Below are 25876 nucleotides of genomic sequence, written 5' to 3'. Positions count from 1 at the left end.
TCATATTAAAATATGCTTATTTATTTCAACAGTGAAAAATAATTGAAGTCATTACAAAATAAAAACGGATTAGCAGCCAAAGTTTTACACATTAATCTAATCCCTCTTGCTTTTCCTCTGCAAATGCTTTTTGTTGCACTCCAGGAAAATGAATTAAAATGTCTAGGGCAAGTTTTTTAATGGACAAAACTAACTAGATGAGTCTAAGATGCTAACTGGGCTTAGGCTTTCATATGTAATTAGAAAGACTTGTTTTAGTGTCCCACACCAATTTTAAGAGGACTTTAAATTAAATTAAAAAGGGTGATATACAATGAAAATCAGCAATCTCCAGCAGTGCTAGAAGGTGGCATTGAAGGCATCTTGTCTAACAAACCAGCACCTGCCTGTAACAGCCACTGCAGCTTTCTCATTCTTCTGGCTCCTTGTTAACTTCCCAGCTGAGACCACTCCTCAGGCACCACGATGGATGTGAAAAGCTATGGCCCCTTCGGGCAATGGCACAGCTCACACACCTGGCCCATCTCAGCCAAAGAGCATATAATCAATCCACAATGTGTAGTCCACACAATGTCACTCAATTTGAAAAATTGCCAGTTCTGTCAGAAATGCCAATACTCCAATCAGATATTTGCTACAAAGAATCTGCAAAAGACAGAAATGTTTAAGGTTAAATTATAGCAAAAGAAGTATGTCAAAAAGCAGTTTATTTGATTTAAAATTATAATACCAATTTCACATCACATTGATTGCTAGAATGTTATTATCATTAAACAAACTAGAGGTAAACAACATTATTTTTTATGCATGATTCCTGCTGCTAGACATTCCATTTTATGTGTGACCATGGGAAAATCCTTCTTCCTCTATAAAGTGTGTGTGTGTGTGTGTGTGTGTGTGTGCGCGCGTGCACATGTGTGTGCCTGCAAGCGCTTGTGTAAAGCTATCCTGAAAGAAAAAGGAGGCCTAATGAAGGGATAGGCAAATGGGATGAGTAGTTGTCAATGGTTCATTGTCAACAGGGCAGAAGCTCTCCAGCGCAGAAGCCCAAGGATCTGTGTTAGCCTTGTACTGTCCCAACATTTTGCCAATGACTTGGATAAAATAATAAATGGCACATTAATCAAATCTTCAGATGACATAAAGCTAGAAGAGATATGTAAACTAAATGACAGATTCAAGATACAAAAATATTTCAATAGGCTAGAGCACTAAATCTAATGAAACTAAGCAAAAATACATATAAATTCTTACACTTGTGTACAAAAAAATCAACTTCACAAGTACAAGATGACTAACCAGTTTGTATAAAAAGATCTGGTGATCTTAGGAGCATGCACCACTTCTGATGTAGAAGCCAAAACAGCTCAGTCTATGCTGGTAACTGAGAGGCATAGCTTAAAAAGGTTGAGGTGAACTCCTCACACAAGATGCAGTGGAAAAAGGGAGATATAGTTAAAGCAAGGATCTCCTTCTAAGGAAAAAAGTACTGTCTGTAGTAAAAGGGAATCAGAGAGGAAAAGACCATTTTGGAAATGGCAACCCTTTACTTCAGTTTCTGATTATTCACAGAAAGTTTCTTGGCTTTGTTGACTCTTATCCCTCCACTTCTCAAATGGAGACAGCATCACAGAAATAGGAAGTCAGATTCTGATGAAGAAGAAAATGAGCTGCCTAGCAAACGATAGTCAGGATATTCATTGTACAGTTTAGACTTTTGAAAGACTTACAGAAGATGAAAGAGCAGTTGAGGAAGAATGCAAAAGAGTAATACTTTCATAAAAGGAGTGTCAGAAGCAATACAGGTCAGCTCAAAATGACTTGAGGCTGGTGATGAATACAATGGGAAATATAGGTTTCTAAAAAAACATTCAGGGCAAGAGAAAAATCTAAGCAAGACAAAGAACACTTCTCAGTAGGGACAATTTGATATTAATGGACACTGGAGAGATGACAGAATGTTTCAACCCTTACTTTTCTCTTTTTTTGTCCTACCACACCTTCAGACAGGGAAAGATAAAATAGAAATGGTGAAGAGGGAGTTGAAACCCAAATTAAGTGAAAAGATGGTGGGAGAACCTAAATGACCCTTCTCTATCTCATATCCTAACTCTCCCCTTTGGAGAGCAGAGATGGGCTAGAGATACAGATAAAAGCAGTTACTGTTGGGTCAGTAGGTGGTACTATATATAGAGCACTGGCCCTGGAGTCAGGAGAACCTGAGTTCAAATCAGGCCTCAGACACTTGAAACTTACTGATTGTGACCCTGGACAAGTCACTTAACCTTGATTGCCTCATAAAAAAACAAACCAAAAAAAACCGCAGATGCTGTTGTACAAGTTCATTGTGGGGGTCTGTTCTGTTTAACTGCATTTCTTTTTTTTACCAGAGTATCTATCAGAACAAGAAGGGGGATATAATTGAAAAATGACAGTATTGTGATTAAAGCATTAATAAAGCACATAAACAAACAGGTCCTGCAAATCTTAAGTCACAGGATCAGAGATTTAGAGCCAAGAGGAACCTAGAAGTCATCGAGTTCAAACTTCTCATTCAATAGATGAGAACACTGAGACCCAAGTAGGTTAGGTGATGTGCCATCAGACTCAGGATTCAAACCCAGCTCCTCTAACAACAGAGCCAGGGTACTTTCCACTCAACCACACTGCCCAGAGCGATAAAAGTACTTGTACACTTAGAGATGCAACATGATATAAATGGAAAGAGCACAGGGACCCCAAGTCTGGTACATTACTAGAAGTATCACAAGCAAGTCACTTAATAGTTCTGAGTCTTGGTTTGCTCATCTATAAAATGGAAAGAATAGCTGAAGTACCAACCTCTCACAGGGTTGTAAGTTCCCTTCAAGATCTAAACTATGATCACCATTATGCTACAATGAGTAAATACAAGGTGTCCCAAAAATCTTAGTGCAGATTAAGCTTTCTTTTTTTTTTAAATAACTGTAAAAATGCACTGACTTTTAAGACAGTATATGTACATAAAAGCTTGCAAGCCTTAGAATTATTACTTTTATTGTACAGTGGAACAAATGCTCTATTTAAAATAAGAGGACCTGAGTCTGAAGCCTGGTTCTGCCACTTACTATCTGCATGACCTCAGACAAGTGACCTAACATTTCTGGGCCTTCCTTCCCTCACCGATAAAATAAAGGTCCTGGATTAGATGACCTCTATGGGCTCTCTCAGCTCTAAATCTCTAATTCTATTAGCTTTGGCATCATCATAATTATGTGATTATTGAACCACTGTCAGTGTTATTTAAAGGATGGTGGAAAATGGGAAAAATCTCACAAGACTGGAGAAGAGCAAATGTCCCAATTACCAAAATGAGTGAAAAGCATGGAGTCTGTAAAGAATAGATCAGTGAGTTTGGTTTTATTCCTGGAAAAATTCGAGACTACTTTTGTCTTTGTTTCTCCAGTACCTAACACACAGTAGTCACCTAATAAATGTTTGTTGGCTGAAATGAACGCCTTCTGTAGACTGATTACATATGTGAGCATTTTAAAAGGGAAGTAGGGTAAATTCAGAGGCAGCACAGTTTCATTAAAAACCATGAGGTCTCACCAGACCTCATTTCTTGACATAATGGCTATACTAGCAGTAGTAGTAATAATAGCTAATATTTCTAATGTTAACTAAGGTTATCACCATTTTACATATAAGGAACCTGAGTCTGAGACAAGTTAAATGGTTTGCCATGGGTCACAAAGTTGGCGAGTATCTGAGGCAGGATTCAAACTCAGCTCTTGCTTTTGCCAAGTCCAACGTTCCATCCACTGTCCCACCTAGTGGCCTGATCTGGGGAATGCGGTGGATGTAATATACCTAGATTTCAGCAAAATATTTAACAGTTTCTCAGGCTTTACTTGTGCTCCAAATGTGGGCTATATTAGAGGTTCTTAATCTTGTGAGCCATGAAACCCTGGGTATTGCTGAGTTCTGGTGAGAGATCCACAAATCATAAAGAAGCACTCTTCCCTCTTCAATTCATCCTCCACAAATTGCCAAAAGTATTGGAAGTACAGGTCTCGCAATGTCACTGCCTAAATGAGAAGCTTCAGTGGTTGCCTATTACCTATAGGATAAAATACAAAATCCTTAGCCTGTCAATTAAAAGCCTTCACAACTGGGCTCCAGCTCAACTTCTGGATTCATTTCCTATTACTTCCCCTTTACACACTTGACATTCAGCCTAGCAGCTGGCCAACTTGCTGTTCCCTGAACTCAGCCTGCCATTTCCTGCTGCTATGCCTAAAATGCATACCCTTCTCACTTGAACCTCTTGGAATACTTGAGTATCCTTCAAATCAAGGCTCATCTCAAATACAAACTCCTACAAGGACGTCTTTCTTGGTTCTTCTAATTGTCAGTGCTTTATCATTCCTCAAATCTTCCTTCTTATTTTCATGTTGTATCCCCCAGAAGGATATAAGCCACTTGAGGGCAGAGATGACTTTTCATTGTTTAGCCTCTTTCATCCTCATTTTCCTCATCTGTAAAATGGGAATATAAATAATAACACCTATCTCACAGATTGTTGTGAGGATAAAAGAAGATAATATATGAAAAGCACTTTGCAAACCTGAAGATATATTATAAATGCTATTTTATGATGATGAGGATGATAACTATCTTTGCTTCCCTGGTCTTTGCAAACAGGAGGCACAAAATAAATGGTTGTTTAACTAGATAACTTCAGCAGACTAATGTTTCATGTATAAATACATTACAAGTTTTCAAATGAAGGTAGGTACAGTTATCAATAAGTTTAAAACATTACTGAATTCATAGTATTTTCTTAATAGATATTAATAATACAACTGCTGTCACATGTGACACTTAAATACGTTCATACTCAAAAAGGCTTGGGATCACTGGGCTATTATTTGAATATTCTGATGGAATCTAAATGAGTTACATGACTATACCCAAACAGTAGTCATTAACAGGGAGTTTTCAATTTGGAAGAAGGTCATGAGTGGGGTATACCACTTTTTCTATGACCATATGCTATCTGGCATTTTTACTAATGATTTAATAGAATGCCTAATTTGCACTTGACAGGAAGTTGAGAATGAGAGCTAAAACATGGGAGGTAAAGGATCTAAATCGAAAGATGGGCCAAATCAAAGAAGATGAAATGTAACAGGATTAAATGGGTTAAAAAAAATCATCGTCGGGCGGCCAGGTAGCACAGCGAGTAAGACCACCGGCTCCAGTGTTGAGAAGACCTGGAGATCGAATCCCGGGCTCAGACACTCAGCACCCACCCAGAAACACCTGGCCGTGTAACCTTGAGCAAGTTACTTAACCCCAATTGCTTAGGGGCGGCCAGGTGGCTCAGCGAGTAAGAGTACCGGCTCCAGTGTCGGGATGACCTGGATCAAATCCGGTCTCAGATACTCAGCACCACATCCAGAAATAACTGGCCGTGTAACCTTGAGCAAGTTACTAAACCCCGATTGCTTAAAAAAAAAATCATCGTCACAAGTATGGAATGGAGAAGGCCTGGCTAGATAACAGTTCTGAAAAAGAGCTCGAGATTTTCACGAAGAGGAAACGGCATGACTCGGCAGCCAGCAATGCTGCTAGGTAACATTAAGAGAGAAGCATAGCGTCTACAAAAAAGAGGGGGACGATCCCATTGTGCTCAGCTATACACAGGCCCCCATCTGCAATACCATCTTCATATCTGGGAAGTACAGTTTAGAAGACAACTATAAACTAGTGTTTCCAAAGTATGGTAACCACAGGTTAAAGAAACTGGAAAAGGTTTAAACTGGCAGAGGGGAAAGGAGAAGCATGCCTGAAGAGTTATCAAGTGAAAGAGAGCTTTATCTCACCCAGCTCTACCCACTGCTGAGGCCAATGAGTGTAAACTGTAAATAGGCAGATTTTAGTAACACATAACAAAAGGTTTCCTAACAATTAGAACCGTCTCAAACTGAAATACTGTCTTGGGACATAGCAGGTTCCCCTTCATTAGAGACTTGTAAGTGGAGATTTACAGAAGGGATTCCTCTTCAATTTAGACTGTATGCTAACTGAGGCTACTTCCACCTCTGAGATTCTGTGACACTTTAAGGTGAATGGTTTCTGGTATAAGCATCAGTGTCAGAAAGTTTCTATTGTAGCCTAATTTTTGGTCAGATTATTTTAAATCTACAGAAACACCTCATCTCTCCAAGGATCATGTATCTAGCAACTTCAGCTATCAAGAACTCTAGGGTCAGGTGTGGTGGCCAATGCCTATAATCATTTAAGTGGAATAGGACTAATGAGGATGACAAATCCACAATGTATCTAACATTAATATGGTAAGCAAAGAGCATACTAAGGGTAGCTAGATGGTGAAGTGGAAAGATTGGATAGACGTTCAGGCCTGGAGTCAGGAAGACCCAATTTCAAATCCAGCTTCAGATGCTTACTAGCTGTGTTACCCTGAGCAAGTCACTTTAGCTCTGTTACCCTCAGTTTCCTCATCTGTAAAATGGGGAAAATGACACCACCCTAGCTCAAAGGGTTGTTGTGAAAAAAAGTCAAATGAGAAAATATTTGTAAAGCCTTAGCAAAATGCCTGCACATAGTAGATAGTATACAAATGTTAGCTATTATTTTTTTATTAATTTTTTTTTTATCATTATAGAAGGGTAAAACGACCTAAGTGGGACGAACAAAGCTTCTGTACCAATCAACACTGGGATCTGCCCATGAGTTGGCCCTGAACTTCCAGCCTATGGGAGACAGGGAGACCCAGTCTCCCTACCCTACCCCCCAAAAAAGAGCACTTCAAAGAAACAAAACAAAAAGGACAAAAAGTGGAAGCTTTTAGCAGTTAAAATTGCTATCACATAATAAAAGTGTTTAAGCTCATTTGGGTTCTATGCCAACTTATATCACACATTATGGCTGAAGTCCAAACTTAAAACTCATGATTAAATTCCTAACAGTTTTTAAGCCTTAATAACTTACCTTGTTACTTGAGGTAGTTAGGTGACTCAATGGATAGAATGCTGAACTTGGAGTCAGGAAGACCTGAGTTCAAATCTGGCCTTAGAAACTTTCTAGCTGTGGGACCCTGGGCAAGTCACTTAAACCTTTGTCTGCCTTAGTTTCCTCATCTGTAAAATGGGGATCATAATAGCATCTCCCTTCACAATCTTGGAATTGTGATGAGGATAAAATGAGGTATTTGTAAAGTACTTTATAACCCTTAAAGCACTATATAAAAACTAGGTATTATTATAATACAATCTGTAAATGGCATTTGAACAGACAAATTTTCTTCTCATAGATGATATGGATTTCAATACATAGGACATGGCTTACCTTTTTACCTGTAGTTAGTCTTTTTTCATATAGGATCATAGGAATATAAAATCATAGGACTGACCACTAGCAAAGACCTTTTGGATATCTAGTCTTAACCTTAGGTCTGTGAACTTGTGCTTTTCTTCTAATATTTTGTTAACTACATTTCAACAGAAGTGGTTTCCTTTGAAATCTCATACATTTTATTTTAAGCACTTACAAACTTTATTTTGAGAAGGCGCCCACAGGCTTCACCAAAGTATCAAAGACATCCAAACCACTAAAAAGAGTAATAACCCCTTATCCAGAAGGCAAAACCAAGGCCCAGATATGTGAAATGATACATTCAAAGCCAGAGAGCTGCACAATATCAGTGTCAGGACTTCTGGCTCCCTATCTAGTGTCCTGTTTTATACTGAAGGAAACAGAGGCTCAGACAAGCTAATTGATTTGTCCATAGGCAGCTGGATGGCACAATGGATAGGGTGAATTAAAGGCAGTCTCAGATACTCACTAGCTGTGTGATTCTGGACAAGTCACATAACCTGTCTCAGTTTTTCTCATCTATAAAATGGCTAGATCTGTTATGAGAATCATCAAATGAGATAATATATGTAAAAGACTTTGCAAACCTTAAAGCAGCATAAAAATTAAGTGGGACAGCTAGGACTCGGGCATAATTTATCAATGAAATAAAAGTATATTATGTACAATGGTATAATAAAGTCATCCTCTTTGCAAATAAATTATTAAGATTATCTCATACTTACACTTAAATGATTTTTTTTCACTTTTCTTATTGCTAATTGGAAAAATTTAATTGCCATTTACTTTACAAACTATATCGTAAAGCAAAACTAATTCTAGTTTAATTGCTCAAACTAACCTTTATTTTCCCATCAGTATGTGCAGAAGCTACAGATGTTGACACACAGACCAATTTTGTAGCTGACAAATGGATTTTGAAATGTCTGTGAAAATGTGAACAAAGGCAGTCTATGAATAGGTCAACCTCCTCCTGTGTTATCTCCTCAGGTGTTTGGTGGATGCTGTCCCACAAAGCTTTTGCATCTTCAGGATTTATTGCATAAGAAATGTCCAAACGCTGAGGGCTACAGGGTACAGACCAAAGCAATTCTGTAGCAGCCCCATAATGTTCCAGATTACATGAAGTCCACATAGCAGCCATCCAGGAAAGATTGAATGCACTAATTGTTAATCGAGTGAAGCAACAGTCAAAGGTTTTCTGAAACCAAGTTCCAATTAAGGCTGTATTAGACTCTGCCCCATTTGCAAGGAACAAAGGTAGACAAGTAAAATCATCTGGCACATTCTCCAGAAAACTACCTCCATACACACAGCAAAACCAACCTGTCCATACCACTTTATCTTCTGCATTCTTTGATGACAGTTGGGATTTGGATACAATCTGTGAGAGAAAAAAATACATAAAAATATTCAAGTGCAACTACTTACTTACAAATTCCTATTTCTCTTAACTTGCTTTGATTATAACAACTGAAATACTTTGTCAGGAACTGAAGAAATATCTTCAATTAACAGGAGTGAAACATTAAGCATCAGGCAGGAAGGTATAAGAGGGCAGCAGAAATGAAACTGAATAAAGCACAAAAGAAGAATACAGAGATATAAGTTGACTAAATTTGTCAAAATAAAAATCAAACTTTTGCAAATTACTAAATTAAGAAATAACAGGAAATGGGTTGGAAAATCATACATCTAAAGCTGGAAAACATACAACTAAAAATTGCTAAATTAAGTGGAAAATTAAAATCACTCAGCTATCTACACATTCTGTTCAGTCATTAATTCTAGATATATGTAAAAAATATATACAAATATATCTCATACCTGTACAAGAAATGCTGCAGGGTCCCGGTGTGTTCCTTTCATTCCTGAGAGAGTGGAGAAAGTCACTTTGAAATTAAAATCCTCTCCTATTTCCACAGCCAGTCCTTTTTGCTTTTCAGCAGCAAGGAAACACTTCAGAAGTATAGAATACTTTTTAAGATTAGTGTAGGAGAACCCATACATGGGAGTCAGAGTATATAAGGTCCACTGTTTATGCAGAAGAAAGTCAATCTTTTGTGGGTCAACGTTTTCCTAAAATCAAGAGAGACATTAAGTTTTTTAAAATATAAGGGGAGATTTTATCTTAGTGTTTAAGACTTTATGTATTCTAATCCCAAGATAATTAACTTATGGTTTCTGAAAAGTACTGATAGCAATTTACCACTGCTACCATAGACAGTCCTTTTCACAATTCCTTCCTTTAACCTTTCCCACTCTTTCCTGTTTTCCCTACAAGTAAAAAGTAGATGCTCAACACATAATTGTATTTTTTTCTTCTTACAACCTAGCTTTCCCACTTATACCCACAGGTTCAACTTAGCATTTACAATAGTAGCTCCTAACTGCACTTAGAGAAGATTAATCAAAAAGATGTATATGACCAAATTCCTGGTTCTCAATTGAGTCATATGTAAAATCTAACATATTAATATTGTGAGAAATAAATTAGAAAAGAACTTTAAATTAATATTTAGTACTGTAGTGTTTATATAGGCAAACAATACAGATAACAGACTAACTATATACATATTTACATAGCTATGTTTTAAAAGTGAAGATTTCAAAAGCTCTTTAGATATTCTGTGATTACCGATTTTCAAGAAAAATAGGAAAAAATATTACAAAAAACAAAATAATTACATTAAGAAGAGTTATGTTGGCATTTTATTGAAGAGCTAATGAAATTAAACTGGTACAATCTTTTTTTCCCCACTTAATAGTATTTTATTTTTTCCAATTACATGTAAAGATAGTTTTCAACATTCCAAATTTTTTTCTCCTTCCCTCCTACTCTTCCCCCTCCCAAGATGGCAAGCAATCTGATATAGGCTATACATACACATTATATTAAACATATTTCCACATTAGTCATACTGTAAAAGAAGAATCAGAACAAAAGGGGAAAGCCACAAGAAAGAAAAAAAAGAGAGAAAACAGTATGTTTCTACCTGCATTCAGACTCCACAGTTCTTTCTCTGGATGTGGATAGCATTTTCTGTGATGGGTCTTTTGAAATTGTCTTAGATTGCTAAGAAGAGCTAAGTCTATCAAAGTTGGTCATCACACAATGCTGCTGTTACTGTGTACAATGTTCTCCTGATTCTGCTCCATTCACTCAGCATCAGTTTATGTAAGTCTTTCCAGGTTTTTCTGAAATTTGCCTACTCGTTATTTCTTATAGCACAATATTCCATTACATTCATATACCACAAGTTGTTCAGTCATTCCCCAATTGATGGGCATCCCCTCAATTTCCAATTCTTTGCTACCACAAGTTACTATAAATATCTTTGTACATATGGGCCCTTTTCCCATTTTTATGATCCCTTTGGGATACAGACTTAGAAGTGGTGTCGCTGGGTCAAACAAAGGGTATACACAATTTTGGACATAGTTCCAAACTTCTCTCCAGAATGGTGTAAGGGTTATGGGATTTAAAGATCTTCCATGCCCCGTTGGACTTGCTGACGTAGCAGGAAGGGGCGGAGAAAGAGGAAGCGGAAGCCAAGCTAGCGTTCCTGCGGTGGCTGGCGGTGGTGGCGACTGCGGCAGCAGCAGCAGAGGCAGCGGCAGCGCAAAGCCCTTTTTGACTTAGCCAGAATTTCTGCTAAGGACTGCCAGGGGCTGGAGCTGCTGGGAGCGCGCTTCCCGGACGCTGGGTGGTTGCTGTGAGTGGGGAGAGGAGGACCTTTGCCTGAGGTAGCCTGTTCTGTTTTAAAGGCTTGAAAATGTGGGTGCTTTCTACTTTATCTACCTGTGCCAATATCATAACTACTCTGATGGCTTTCACTTTCTGGTTTTGGGACTCAGTCTTTTGGTATCTTAATAAATTTTCTAGTTTATTTCCCCATATGGCAAGCATGACGTATTTTGTAATGGATAATTATATCAGCATATTTGTAATCTCCATAGGTATTGTGAATATGGCATTGCTGATACAAATGGTTGGATTAATTCACAACTCCACCAACAATGCATTATTGTTCCAATTGTCCCACATCTTCTCCAACATTTATCATTTTCCTGTTTTGTCATGTTAGTCAATCTGACAGTCGGTGTGATTTGGCACCTCAAAGTTGTTTTAATGTGCATTTCTCTAATCAATAGTGATTAAGAACATTTTTCAAATGATTACAGCTTTAATTTCTTCAGCTGAAAATGCCATCATCCTACTATATTTCTCCTTCCTTTTTCAGATGCACTCCTAGAAAAAGCTGTCTACACTAAATGCCTATACCTCATCTCCTCTCACTTCTCAACCCTTTACCATCTGACTTCCAAACTCACTGTTCAACTGAAACTACACTCTCCAAAGTCACTCATGATCTCCTAAATGCCCAATTTGATAGTCTTTCTCAATCTTTATCTTTCTGACCTCTTTGCAGCTTAAGACACAGTTGAACATCCTCTCCTCCTGGATACTCCCTCCTCTCTTGGTTTTCATCACAGTGCTCTTTTTTGTTCCCCTCCCATCTGATTGTTTCTTCTCAGTCTCAGTCTCCTTTGCTGGTTCATCTTCTATATCATGCCTCCTAACTGTGGATATACCCCAAAGCCATGCCTTGGGACATCTTCTCCTTTCTCTCCATGCTCTCTGTTGGTGATCTGAATAGCTAACGAGTTTGATTATCATGACTACACTAATGACTTCCATATCTTTATTTACTGCCCTAATCTTTCTCCTGAGCTCCAGTAACACATCATTTGATATCTTTCCCTTCAAACTCACCACTCTCCCAAAATTTTCTTTCTTTCTTTCTTTTCTGTCTAGGATAGTACCATTCTTCCAGTTATTCAGGTTCACAATCTCAGTGTCATCCTAGACTCCTAATTCTTCCCCTCCTCACATATCATTTGCCAAATCTTGTAGTACATTTCTCCACAACATCTTAAATACATCTTTTCTCTCCATTCAAATAGTTAACTATTCTAATTCAGGCCTTTACCTAGACTGTTGCAATATAGCCTTCATAGTGGTTCCCTTGCCTTGTTCCTATCTCCCTACTCTAATATATCCTCCACTCAAGGGCCAAAGATGATTTTAAGTACAAATTCATGCATCTCTATTACCTCTTTAATAAATATAAACATTTCTGTGTAGCAGCATTTAAAGGCCTTCACAACTTGGCTCTAACATACATTTCTGCTCTTATTACAATGACTCTCCTATATACTATAATTCAACCAAACTGGCCTTCTCACTGCTTCTTAGACATGAAACCCCATCTCCTACCTCCAGGCCTTTGCACTGGCTGTTGCTCCTACCTAGACTGAAACCACCCACCATCTCTTAGAATTCTTAGTTTCCTTCAATATTCAGTTCAAGAATCTTTTATTTTTTTTGCTTCAATCTGCATTCAAACTCTGTTCTTTCTAGTTCTTTTTCTGAATGCAGACATCTCTCTCCATCATGAGTCTTTTGGAGTTTACTTACATCCCTGCATTTCTGAGAAGAGTCCAGTCTATCAAAGTTGGTCATCACACATACGTTGTATCTGTAATTGTGTGCAAATTTTTCCTGGTTCTGCTCTTCTCACTCAGCATCAGTTCGTATAAGCCCCTCCAGGTAAATATGAAGTCCATCTGCTCTTCATTTCTTATGGTGCAATAGTATTCCATTACATTCATATATCCTAACTTGTTTAGCCATTCCCCAATTGATGGGCATCCCATTGATTTCTAATTCTTTGCCACCACAAAAAGAGCTGCTATAAATATTTTTGTACATATGGGTCTTCCTCCTGCTTCTATGATCTCTTTGGGATACAACCCTAGAAGTGGTATTTCTGGGTCAAAGGATATGAAATTATTTATAGCCCTTTGGGCATAGTTCCAAATTGCTCTCCAGAATGGTTGAATCTGTTCACAACTCCACCAGCAATGTATTAGTGTTCCAATTTTTCCACATCCTCTCCAGCATTTATCATTTTCCTGTTTTGTCATCTTAGTCAATATGACTGGTGAGATATGGTACCTCAGAGTTGTTTTGATTTGCATTTCTCTAATCAATAGTGATTTAGAGCATTTTTTCATATGCTTATAGATGTCTTGAATTTCTTCCTCTGAGAACTGCCTGTTCATATCCTTTGACCATTTATCAATTGGGGAATGACTTGTATTCTTATAGATTTTACTCAATTCTCTGTATATTTTAGAAATGAGGCCTTTATCAGAGATATTGGTTATAAAAATTCTTTCCCAATTTCCCACTTTCCTCTTAATCTTGTTTACATTGACTGTTTGTACAGAAGCTTTTCAATTTCATATAATCAAAGTTATCCATTTTGCATTTTATAATGCTCTCTAATTCTTGTTTGTTCATGAAGTCTTCCCCTCTCCATAAATCTGACAGGTAAACTATTCCTTGCTTTCCCAGACTGTGTACAGTGTCAGCCTTTATACCTAGGTCATGCACCCATTTAGACTTAATTTTGGTATACGGTGTTAGATAACAGTCTATGCCCAGATTCTGCCATACAGTATTCCAGTTTTCCTAGCAGTTTTTGTCAAATAGTGAGTTCTTATCCCAAAAAAATTGGGGTCTTTGGGTTTATCAAAGAGTAGATTATTATAGTCATTGGCTGCTGAGTCTTGTGTAGCCAATCTATTCCATTGATCCACTGCTCTATTCCTCAGCCATTACCAAGTAGTTTTGATGACTGCTGCTTTATAATACAGATTAAAATCTAGTATAGCTAGGTCACCTTCCCTAGCATTTCTTTTCATTAATTCCCTTGATATTCTGGGCCTTTTGTTCTTCCAAATGAATTTTGTTACTATTTTTTTTTTTGGTAATTTGATTTGTATGGCACTAAATATATAATTTAATTTAGGTAAGATTGTCATTTTTATTATATTAGCTCAACTCAACCATGAGCAATTGATGTTTTTCCAATTAGTTAGATCTGACTTTATTTATGTGAAAAGTGTTTTATAGTTGTGTTCATATAGGTCCTGAGTTTGTTTTAGCAGGTAGATTCCCAAATATTTTATAATGTCTACTTCTAGTACCAGATTAAATAAGAGGGGTGATAGTAGACACACTTGTTTCACCCCTGATATTATTGGAAATGCTTCTAGCTTATCCCCATTGCGTATACTTGCTGATGGCTTTAAATAGATACTACTTATTATTTTAAGGAAGGCTCCGTTTATTCCTATACTTTCCAGTGTTTTTAATAGGAATGGATGTTGTACTTTGTCAAAAGCCTTTTCTGCATCTATTGAGATAATCATGTGGTTTCTGCTAGTTTTATTGCTGATATGATCCATTAAACTGATCATTTTCCTAATATTAAACCATCCTTGACCTGGGTTCAGTTCTGGGCTCAGATACTTAACACCCACACAAAATAACTGGCTGTGTAATCTTGAGCAAGTTACTTAATCCCAATTGCTTAGGGGCAGCCAGGTGGAACAGTGAGTAAGAGCGCCTGCCCCAGTGTCAGGAGACCTGGGATCGGTTCTGGCCTCCAATACTCGGCACCCACACAAAAATAATAATAACTGGCCATGTAACCTTAAGCAAGTTACTTAACCCTGATTGCTTTAATATATACATATTAAACCATCCTTGCATTCCTGGAACAAATCCTACCTGATCAAAGTGTATTATTCTTGTGATAAGTTGCTGTCGTCTTTTTGCTAATATTTTATTTAAAATTTTTGCATCTATATTAATGGGGGAAATTGGTCTATAATTTTCTTTTTCTATTTTATCTATTCCTGATTTAAGTATCAGTACCATGTTTGTATCATAAAAAGAATTTGGTAGGACTGCTTCTTCACTAATTTTCCTAAATAGTCTGTAGAGTATTGGAATCAATTGTTCTTTAAATGTTTGACAGAATTCACTAATAAATCCGTCTGGCCCTGGAGATTTTTTCCTAGGGAGTTCACTGATGGCTTGTTCAATTTCTTTTTCTGAGTGGGGTTATTTAAGTAATTTACTTCCTCTTCAGTTAATCTGGGCAGCTTATATTTTTGTAAACATTCATCCATTTCACTAAGATTGTCAAATTCATGCGTACATAATTTGGCAAAATAACTCTTAATTATTGTTTTAATTTCCTCTTCTTTGGAGGGAGATTCACCCTTTTCATTTTTGATACTCATAATTTAGATTTCTTCTTTCTTATTTTTTATCATATTGGCTAAGGGTCTATCAATTTTATTGGCTTTTTCATAAAACCAGCTCTTAAGTTTTATTTATTAATTCAATAGTTTTCTTAATTTCAATTTTATTAATCTCTCCTTTGGTTTTCATTATTTCTAATTTAGTATTTAATTGCAGATTTTCAATTTGTTCTTTTTCTAGCTTTTTCAATTGCATGCCTAACTCAATGCCCTCCCTTTTCTCTAATTTATTCATGTATGCACTCAGGGATATAAAACTCCCCCTAAGAATAGCCTTTGCTGCATCCCACAAATTTTGGTATGTCGTCTCATTATTGTCATTCTCTTGAATGAAGTTACTGATTGTTTCTATAATTTCTTGTTTGACCCACTCATTCTTTAGGATTAAACTGCTTAGTTTCCAATTAGTTTTTAGTCTATCTTTCCATGGCCCTTTATTGCATATGATTTTTATTGCATCATGATCTGAGAATGATGCATTTAATATTTCTGCCTTTCTGCACTGAATTTTTTTTATGTCTTAGTGAGGTTTTTATGTCCTAGTACATAGTCGATTTTTGTGTATGTGCCATGTACCACTGAGAAGAAGGTATATTCCTTTTTATCCCCATTCAATTTTCTCCAGAGATCTATAATACCTACCCTCTCTAAGATTCTATTCATCTCCTTAACTTCTTGTTTATTTTGAGGTTGGATTTATCAGGTTCAGAGAGGGGTAGATTAAGGTCCCCCACTAGTATAGTTTTGCTATCTATTTCTTCCTCTTATTTCCTTACCTTCTCCTCTAGGAATATGGATGCTATACCACTTGGTGCATATATGTTAATTAATGATATTGCTTCATTCTCAATGGTGCCTTTTAGCAGGATATAGTTTCCTTCTTTATCTCTTTTAATTAGATCAATTTTTGCTTTTGCTTTATCTGAGATAAGGATTGCTACCCCTGCCTTTTTTACTTTAGCTGAGGCATGATATATTTTACTCCAGCCTTTTACCTTTACCCTGTGTGTATCCCTCTGTTTCAGATGTTTTTCTTGTAAATAACATATTGTAGGATTATGGTTTTTAATCCATTTTGCTATCCACCTTCATTTTATGGGAGAGTTTATCCCATTTACATTCACAGTTATGATTACCATCTGTCTCTTTCCCTCCATCCTATTCCCTCCCGTTTATGCTTTTATTTTTCTCCCCTTCTCCCTTCCCCTCCTTGAGTTTTCCTTTTGACCACGACCTCCCTCAGTATTCCCTTCTTATCAGCTCCTCTTCCCCCTTACTTCTTCCCTCCCTTCTAACCACCCCCCCCTCAACCCCTTCCCCCCTCCTACTGCCTGTAGGACATGATAGATTTTGATACTTAATGTAGTATGTTATTTCTTCTTCAAACCAAGATTGACAGGAACAGATCTCATGCAAAGCTCCTCTCCCCCCCCCCTCTTTCCCTCTATTATGATATGTTTTGTGTCTCTTCTCGATAGAGTCCTATACTTAACTGGTTGTGTTATTCCCTCCTTGCACCAGAACCAATGAAGGAAAAGATCATATAATACTCATCTCCCTCCCTTCTTTCTCTCTACTATATTGTTTTTATGCCTCTTTGTGTGGCATAATTTACCCTTTTCCGCTTCATTTTTTCCTCTTCTTCCATTGCAGTGCCTTTGTAGCCCTTAATAAGGTTTTTTTAATCATCATGTTGTATAATTTATAACCATACCCTCCACTTGTCTATAAACAGTTTACTCTTATTAAATAACAGGGTGTGTGTGTGTGTGTGTGTGTGTGTGTGTGTGTGTGTGTGTGTTTTCCTTGTTCACCTTTCTATGTCTTTCTTGCATCTCTTAACTGGAGGTTGAATTTTCCATTGAGCTCTGGCTTTTTCATCAGGAAGGTCTCAAAATCCATTATAGCACTGAATGACAATCTCCTTGCATGGAAGAATATGTTCAATTTCGCTGGGTATGTGATCCTTGGTTGTAACCCGAGCTCTTTTGCGTTGCAAAAAATTGTATTCCAATTCCTCCACTCTTTCAGTGTAGAGGCTGCCAGATCCTGTGCCATCCTCACTGTGGCTCCACAAGATGTGAATTGTTTCTTTCTGGCCACTTGTAGTATTTCCTCCTTTACCTGGTAGTTCTGGAGTTTGGCCACAACATTTCTCGGACTTTTCAATTTGGGATCTCTTTCAGGAGGTAACTGCTGGATTCTCTCGATTTATATTTTACCCTCTGGTTCTAGTATCTCAGGGCAGTTTTACTTGATGAGCTCTTGGAAGATGTTGTCCAGGCTTATTTTTTCATCATGATTTTCTGGTAGGCCTATGATTCTCAGATTATCTCTCCTGGATTTGTTTTCTAGGTCAGTTATTTTTCCATTGAGATATCTTACCTCTTTTTCTAATTTTTCATTCTTGATATTTTGTTTGACTAATTCTTGATTCCTCATAGAGTTACTGGCTTCAGTTTCTAGTTTTTAGCGAATTATTTTCCTCCAGTAGTTTTTGGAGCTCCTTTTCCATATCACACATTTTTCTTTTTAAGGAGCTGTTTTCTTCATTGTAATGTTTTTCTAATTTTGCAATTTTGATTTTAAAAGAATTATTCGTTTTATCTTCCATCTCTCTCATTTGGTTTTCAAAGTTCCTTTTGAGCTCATCTAAGAATGCTTCCTGTGCTTGAGACCAGTTCCTGTTGAGGCTTCAGCTGTGGGTGTGGAGTCAACACTGTCTCCCTCTGAATTTGGTTTCTCCCTCTCACAATAGTAAGACTCCAGAGTCTTTGTCTTTGCAGTCTGCTTTTCACCCATTTTGAGGCAGGGTCCTAGGCACGCCCTTCCTTTAGGGTTCCCAAGCCTTTACTGTTTAAGGTTTTGTCCTGGGGCAATAATTACTATGTTTTCAGGGTCAGAGCAGGGGATTGGAGCAGCCTGGGTTTGCTCTGCCATCCTGGTCCCTGGAGGTCCAGGTAGAGGCTTTTTAAATTTCTAGGCTGTGGATTGGTAGTCCCAGGAGTAGCTGCTGCCCCTACCAGGGGCCCTGCATTTGAGTCTTACCCTGCTCCATCCAGACCCAGACCTGCAGTGACAGGCCTGGCAGTAGCCTTTGTGGTTGGTGGGTCAACTTGCCCCAACATTGATCAGGCCTTGTCTGGGCCTTTGTGAGCCACAGCATCATCTTCCGGGCCTGTAAAAATCTCTCTTACATGAAGCCTTCCCTGATGCTGTACCCTCCCCACAAAATCACTTTATGGGCATTCAGTATATGTACATTTAGTCTGGCTAGACCATAAGCTTCCAGAGGGTGAGGAATGTTTTCACTTTTGTCTTTCGATCCCCAGGGACTAACAATGTGCCTGGTACATTATAACTGATTAGTAAGTGTTTGTGGACTCGATTTTTCTAGTTAGTTATGTAGGTTACAGAAAAGGAACAGGTTACCAGGCAAAAAAGCAGGGAGGCCTAGAGCAGAAAAAACCTGCTGGAAAAAAAAAAAGTAGCCTGAAAATCAGAGGTTCTTCAAATGATGGCACTATCTCTGAGTTGTTATGATTGAACTATTTTGAAAACTTCAAAGCACTATAAAAATGGGAGCTATTACATTGATAACCCAAAAGCTAGCCAGCAGATGACCTATTTTTGTCCACAGAAAGATATGAAATCATTTATTAAGATCTGAAGACGCCACAATACGCAATGGTTAAAAAAAAAAAATCTAGCTGATATGATAACCATGGATCCCCGAAGCAAGAAATAAAGACTATATAAAGCTTACTTGCAAAGGTGAGCACAGAGGAATTTTCCTTCGACATGGTGTCTGACCAAATGGAGTATGTTTTCTGACTGATGCTTGTTGTCTTTGAAAAGGGCTGGCACCGGTAAAGTAATCTCTAAGCCTTGGCGGTACCCCGTGTTTTGGAGTAAATTCTGGCACATTCAATGAATCCATTACTATACAAAAAGAAAAATAATATTGATTTTAGACACTAAAACTCTAATGCATTTTTACAGATTCAACAACTACACTTACATGTTACATATTATATACACACATAGACACATTTACATGTACACACACATACACCACACACACAAAACACATACACATTGTCCACTAGCCATTTCCTATTAGTCATTTAAGATTAGAATCTCAGAGATGAAAGAAACCTTGGAAGTCCTCTTAACTAAGCTCTCCCTACCTGAAAAATGGGAAGTGAGGTAGCTCAGTAGATAAGAGTGGTGGGCCTGAAGTCAGAGGATATCTTTATGATTTCAAATCCAGCCTCAGACACCTACTAGCCGTGTGACCCTAGGCAAGTCACTTAATCCAATTTGCCTCAGTTTCCTCATCTGTAAAATGAGCTGGAGAAGGAAATGGAAAACCAAACCAGTATCTCTGTCAACAAAACCCAAATGGTATCATGAAGAGTCAGACACAACTAAAATGACCAAACAACAACAAACCTGAATAATGAAACTCTTCCACAGTTCCTTCACCATGTAATCTAAATAGACTTTTGGCTAAGACCATCCAGTTCCCACATACCTACTTCAGCAAAGACCTGAAATTCATACCAAACTGACTGATAATTAAGAAAACCAATGAGAAAACACCAAGACTTATTACAACCCATAAAAGCACAAAAAGTCAACCTGAAGTCCATGAACAGAGAAAATTAGGCTAATAGCAAAGCCAGAACCAGCACAGGCAAACCCAATTCCAGATGCCACCAGGATGGTCAGAAGGAGCCAGGGTAGAGACCAGTGCAAGACAGCAACTAGAATAGCACTCACACTAGAACAGATAAGCCCCAGGGGCACTAGGTTCCCTAGTACCCTGGCCCTGAAATGCCAGAGAGGGCCTGAAGTTCCTGAATTTTGTAACTCAAAGATGTATTAGGGAGAGGGGAGAGGAACACTAACCTCGGAATTTGGAGGTCTTCTCAGGAACCCAGGGAGAAACCAAACAGGACAACCTACTAAAAGCATAGCAGGAGGCCATGACTCACCCCTAACATAGGCCCAATTCAGGAACTAAACTGGAGAAATTAGTAATTCAAAGAAAACAACAACCAGTACCAAAAATTATTGTAGATACAGAGATACACAAAAAGGAATAGTGAGCAACTAACAACTACAAGCAGAGATTCAAGGAAAAAAAATGGATTTTTTCCCCATAAGGACTACATGAATACCGAGAAGAAGTAAAACTGGAGGTTTAAAGAAAAGTGCAATAGGGGCAGCTAAGTGGCACAGTGAATAGAGCCCTGGCCTGGAGTCAGGAGGACCTGAGTTAAAATCTGGCCTCTGACACTTGACACATTTACTAAGCTATGTGACCTTGGGCAAGTCACTTAACCCCAATTGCCTTGTCTTCCAAAAAATATAGTGAAATAAAAGCTTTAGAGGAAATGATTGAAAATGGAATAAGTAGCTTAGTAAATCAACTTACCTGAGTAATGGAATCCTTAAAGTTTATAATAGACTAAATAAAAAACAATGATTCATTAGATAGCAAGAAGTATTAAAGCAAAATCAAAAGGCTGAAAAAATAGAAGAAAATGAGATGTTAGATATCAGAAACACCTAACCAAGAAAACAAAAGAATTTAAGAATTTGCGCACTCCATGTGTAATGCCAAGCAAAGGCAACTTCCCAAGGTTCAAAATGCCAGCATAGGTGCTCTCCATTTTATTCAGTGAAAAATTAAGAACAGAGAAAATCAAAATATGACATCATTCAAAATACAATATTTACCAAGTGTAATTCAATAATCTCCAAGTACTACCCTACCCCTGGACATTACATTCATTAAATCAATCACAAAGCCCCTCTTCTAAATACTACTCCACCCCTAGGCTGTACATTCATTTAGTCCATCACAAAGCCCCTCTTCTCAAATGGAGATTAGTTTCCAATCATAAGTAAAGTACATTCATTTGTTCAATCACAGAGCACAAAAAGGTCAAAAGTTCCCCACCCTTGGATCACAATTGAATCTACCCCAGAGTTACAACAAGCTTAAGCATAGCATTTAATACCCAAAAGGAGGTCTTTTCTTCATCTTGACCCAAGGCAAGTTCTCAGCAATCTTTGTTCCTGGGGAGACAAATCCTAGCAAGGCCACAAGATACATTGCCAGTGTCTTCAAGAATTCACTCTCTGTCTGCAGAACAGTCTCAGGAGCTCTGAACCAACAGCAAGGTTCCAGAACCTCTGCAACAACAGCACTGTCCTTCACCAGTGGACAAATCTGGCAAAACAACATCAAAACAGACAGACAAAGTACCAGCAAAACAGCCATGTCTCCTCAGTCCTTGGCAGCTCTGGGTGGCAGCTCTCAAAAGTCCTGGGCAATTCAAACTGGCCCTCAGCAATCCTCTCAGTCTCTCTCTGCCTCCAAGATTCTGCTTCCAAAAAGTTCTGCCTCTCTCTTTTTTTGTGTCTCTCTAAATTTCCATCACTAGCTCCTCCCAGTTCAGCCTTCTCTTTCACATCAACAAGTCCATCCCACAAGTGGGATTCACAAGCTCTGGGTTTTAACACATCCAATCCAAAAACCAAGCCAATAGAGGGGGATCTTTAAATTCCATTACTATTACACCATGAAAACCATTATTTTTTTTAAAAGACAAAGGGTTTCTCTCTCTCTCTATGTGTATATATACACATACATATATCTACACATATATGTATACATGCATATATATAGGTACATGCATGTATACATACATATATAAAAATATATATTTCAGTTCTAAACAAATACAACAAAAAGATAAAACAAGGAAGAAATTAAGGACCTGCAGAGAAGCTCAGAAAAATAGACAGAATAGATATCTGGCTATTACTGAATGGGGAAAAAAGGAATTTTGCTTTTTCTAGTCATACATGGCACCTTTATCAAAACTGATCATGACCTAGGGTATAAAAACCTCACTAAAAAAGTAGAAACACTCTATACATTCTTTACTGATCAGAATTATATTCAACAAAGAGATTTAGGAGAAAAATTAAAATTAACTGAAGACTAAATAATTTAATCCTAAAAATTGATGGGTCAAAGAATAAAACATGAGAACAAATAGAATATGTCTTCAAAGAAAATGACAATAATAAGAAAATAGACCAAAACTTGCAAGCTACAGCTAATTCAGCAGTCCTTAGGAGGAAATCTGTCTCTAAATACCTTCATCAACAAGAGAGAAGGAACAAACCAATTAACTGAGCAACTATAAAAAACCTAGAACAACAAATCTAAAAATTGTCCCTAAACACCAAAGTAGAAATTCTGAAAATTCATTCTTACACACTGTATTTCTTCTTGTGATCGTAAACTACTCTCTCTGGAGGGTCTTAGAGTGTGCCCATTCATTCTTCTAAAGGTATAGTGCTTTTGTAATGTCATTCTTTCTTTATGAATATTTTTCTCTCACTTTCTTTTATTCTGTAGGATTCATTATATAATGTTTTTTGATTACTAATTCTTTGTTCTGCTAGTTTTGGAGAGTTATCCTACAAGGGATTTTTTCCATTCCCCTCTTATTTTGATTTTGACTCTTTCATATCTTCTTTGAGGTATTGCAGGGGAGTTAACATTCATTAAGCTATCTTGCCTAAACTCCCACTCATTCATTTTTTAATTTTATTTTATTTTGTCAATTACAATTTATTTTTCTTTCTTTTATACCACCCCCAAAAAAGAAAAAGAGAGAAAAGAAAAAATAACCACTTTTAATGAATATGCATAATCAAACAAAACAAATTCCTGAACTATGTCCAAAAATATGTCGCATTTTGCATCACTTTTCTGTCAGGAAGTAGATAACATGCTCCACTCTAGAATCATGGTTCATTACTATATTCAACAATTCTTAAATCCTTCAAAGATGGTCAACTTTACAATGTTGTTACTATATTCACTGTTTTCCAGGTTCTACTCACTTAGATCTGTAGCTGTTCATATAAATCCTCCCACATCCCTCCAAAACTGTCCCTTTCACCATTTTTATGCACAATAATATTTCGTTACATTGCCATAATTTGCTAAGCTACTCTCCAACTAACATGTATCTCTCCTTAGTCTTCCTTTCTAACTGTCTCAAAAAGAACTTCTAGGGGTGTCTAGGTGGCACAGTGAATAGAACACTGGCCCTGGAGACAGGAGGACCTGAGTTCAAATCCAGCCTCAGACACTTAACACTTACTAGCCCTATGACCTTGGGCAAGTCACTTAACCCCAATTGCCCAGCCCTCCCCCCTCTCCAAAAAGCAGGGGGGAAAAAACTTCTGACAAATTTCTTTGATAAAGATCTCATTTTAAGATATTGAGGAACTGATTAAAATTTATAAGAATAAGAAGCATTCTCCTATTGACAAATCGTCAAAAGATATGAAGAAGCATCAAGAAATAAATAACTAATGCTTATTGATCTACCTGCCGAGATATACCCAGGGACCATATGAACACTACTACAAAACACATTATTTTCATACAAGTAAAGACAGACCTAAACAATTGGAGAAATATTAACTGCTCATGGGGAGGCTGAGCCAATATAATAAAGATGACAATTCCACAGAAATTTATTTATTTATTCAGTGCCATACCAATCAAACTACCAAAGAATTATTTTACAGAGCTAGGAAAAAATAATAACAAAATTCATCTGGAAGACCAAAAGGTCAGCAATATCAAGGAAATCAATGAAATAAAGATGCAAAGGAAGACAGCCTACCAGATTTCAAACTATATTAGAAAACAATAACCATCAAAATAATCTGGTACTGGCTAAGAAATAGAGTGGTGGATCAGTGGAATAGATTAGGTTCACAATACACAGTAGTAAATGACCACAGAAATCTAGTGTTTGATAAGATCCAAGTTTTGGGGATAAGAACTTTCACATTTTGTGAATAGAAGAAAATAAAGGAGGAGTCAGTGGTAACAATGTGAAAAGAAAGAAAAAATCAACGAAGCATTTTTAAATGCACAGAAGCGAACAGAAGGAAGTTTAAAATGACAGTGACAAGACAGCACTATTTAATACCTAGAAAAGAAAGCTCTTGCCCCCAAAGTCTTTGGCACATTCAAATAGTTCAACATTAAAAACTGATGTGATTTTACCAAAGGAAATTACATTAAAGAAGCATCAATATCTGCTTTCCTGCTGCATCCTATGGGTCATGGGACTTTTTCCCATCTGACTTAGAGCTGATTGCCTTGTCTCCCTCATTAGAATGTGAGCTCCTTGGGAGCAGACACTGGCTTATTTTTTCTATTTGCATCTTCCGTTCTTGGCACAGTGTAAGCAGTGAAGGTAGGTTGGTTTGATCGAAATGAAGAACACATCAAGCATAGGGAGGAGAGCTATCTATGGCTAGAAAGGCAGACTGGCGTTAGGCTGAGACGGGCTCTGAATGCCAGACACTGTCCTTGGTGCTAGAGACACAGAGACAAAAATTAAATACAATAAGGAGAAGGCAGGCAGATGCATAAGTCTAGGGCGGAGAGACACAAATACAGGGCAAAGGAGCTGGGGCAGGAGGGGATGACAAGCACAGGCAGCGGAGGGACCCTGCAGACGGACTCAGTAAAGAGGGGGTGCTTGCTGTGAAGGGGGCTACGGGAGCCAAAGTGCACAGAGGGGGAGGTTTGGGAGCGTGGCCACGGAAAGTCAGAGTCCGAGCAGGGAGGACTCGGCAGCCCCGGGGCCGGAGGGAGCGGATTCCAAGGGGACACAGGGGTGCTAAGCACCTACGTACGAGGTGCTGGCTAGGTGCTGAGGACAAAGTGGAAAAAAAATAAAACAGAAGCAGGGCGGGGGCACAGTTGTCATTGGGCGGAGATCCCGACAAGGAGGCGGTTTAACAATCGGCTCTCCTACTCCCCTAGGCCCTGCCGCTGTCATCGCGGCAGAAGAGCTAGGAGCTGGGTCCAAGGCCGCCAAAACCGCCGCCCACGGCCAGGGCTCAGAAAGAGCGCGCGCTGAAGGAAAGCCCGGCCGCCTGCCGGGGGGCCCAACGGGCCGCAAGCCGCGGCGGGGCTCCGTTCCCGTGTCTTACCTTCTGCCCGCCGAGGGCAGGGCGGCCCCGGTGCCGGCTAACCCACTTAACTATCACCTCGGGTCCGGTAGATCGGCGGCATCCTGAAGGCGAGGCCCTGCCCCAGTTTGAAATTGTTTCCCGACGGGCTGCGCGGCCAGACTACGACCCCGCCCCCGCGGTACTCGCCTACTCCTCCCCCTTGGGCCTCGAGTCGCCTGGCCGCCCGCCATCTTTACTAAAGGCAAAGGCGAGCAACGTAATCCGGTCTGAC

General features: G+C 38.4%; 2 protein-coding genes across 2 annotated transcripts in view; one reads left to right on the top strand and one right to left on the bottom strand.

The window, feature by feature from the left end:
* On the bottom strand, window positions 1-25786 carry CENPL (centromere protein L). The gene is made up of 5 exons (XM_069065555.1): window positions 25624-25786; window positions 19334-19509; window positions 9211-9462; window positions 8225-8767; window positions 1-645 (listed from the first exon to the last, which is right to left on the bottom strand). Exons 2-5 carry the CDS (start codon window positions 19505-19507, stop codon window positions 574-576), a joined length of 1041 nt encoding a protein of 346 aa, XP_068921656.1. The 5' UTR covers window positions 19508-19509; window positions 25624-25786; the 3' UTR covers window positions 1-573.
* DARS2 (aspartyl-tRNA synthetase 2, mitochondrial) overlaps window positions 25762-25876 on the top strand; it is a 39199-nt gene continuing 39084 nt past the window's right edge. The window contains exon 1 of the mRNA XM_069065554.1: window positions 25762-25876. The gene's annotated coding sequence lies outside the window, so the exon portion shown is untranslated.

This window comes from Petaurus breviceps, unplaced genomic scaffold (genome assembly GCF_028583685.1).
Source record: "Petaurus breviceps papuanus isolate PSGF00001 unplaced genomic scaffold, PetGlider_PUasm1.0 90692, whole genome shotgun sequence".
In the NCBI taxonomy this organism is placed as follows: Eukaryota; Metazoa; Chordata; class Mammalia; order Diprotodontia; family Petauridae; genus Petaurus; species Petaurus breviceps.
This window is presented reverse-complemented; position numbering and strand designations above follow the sequence as displayed.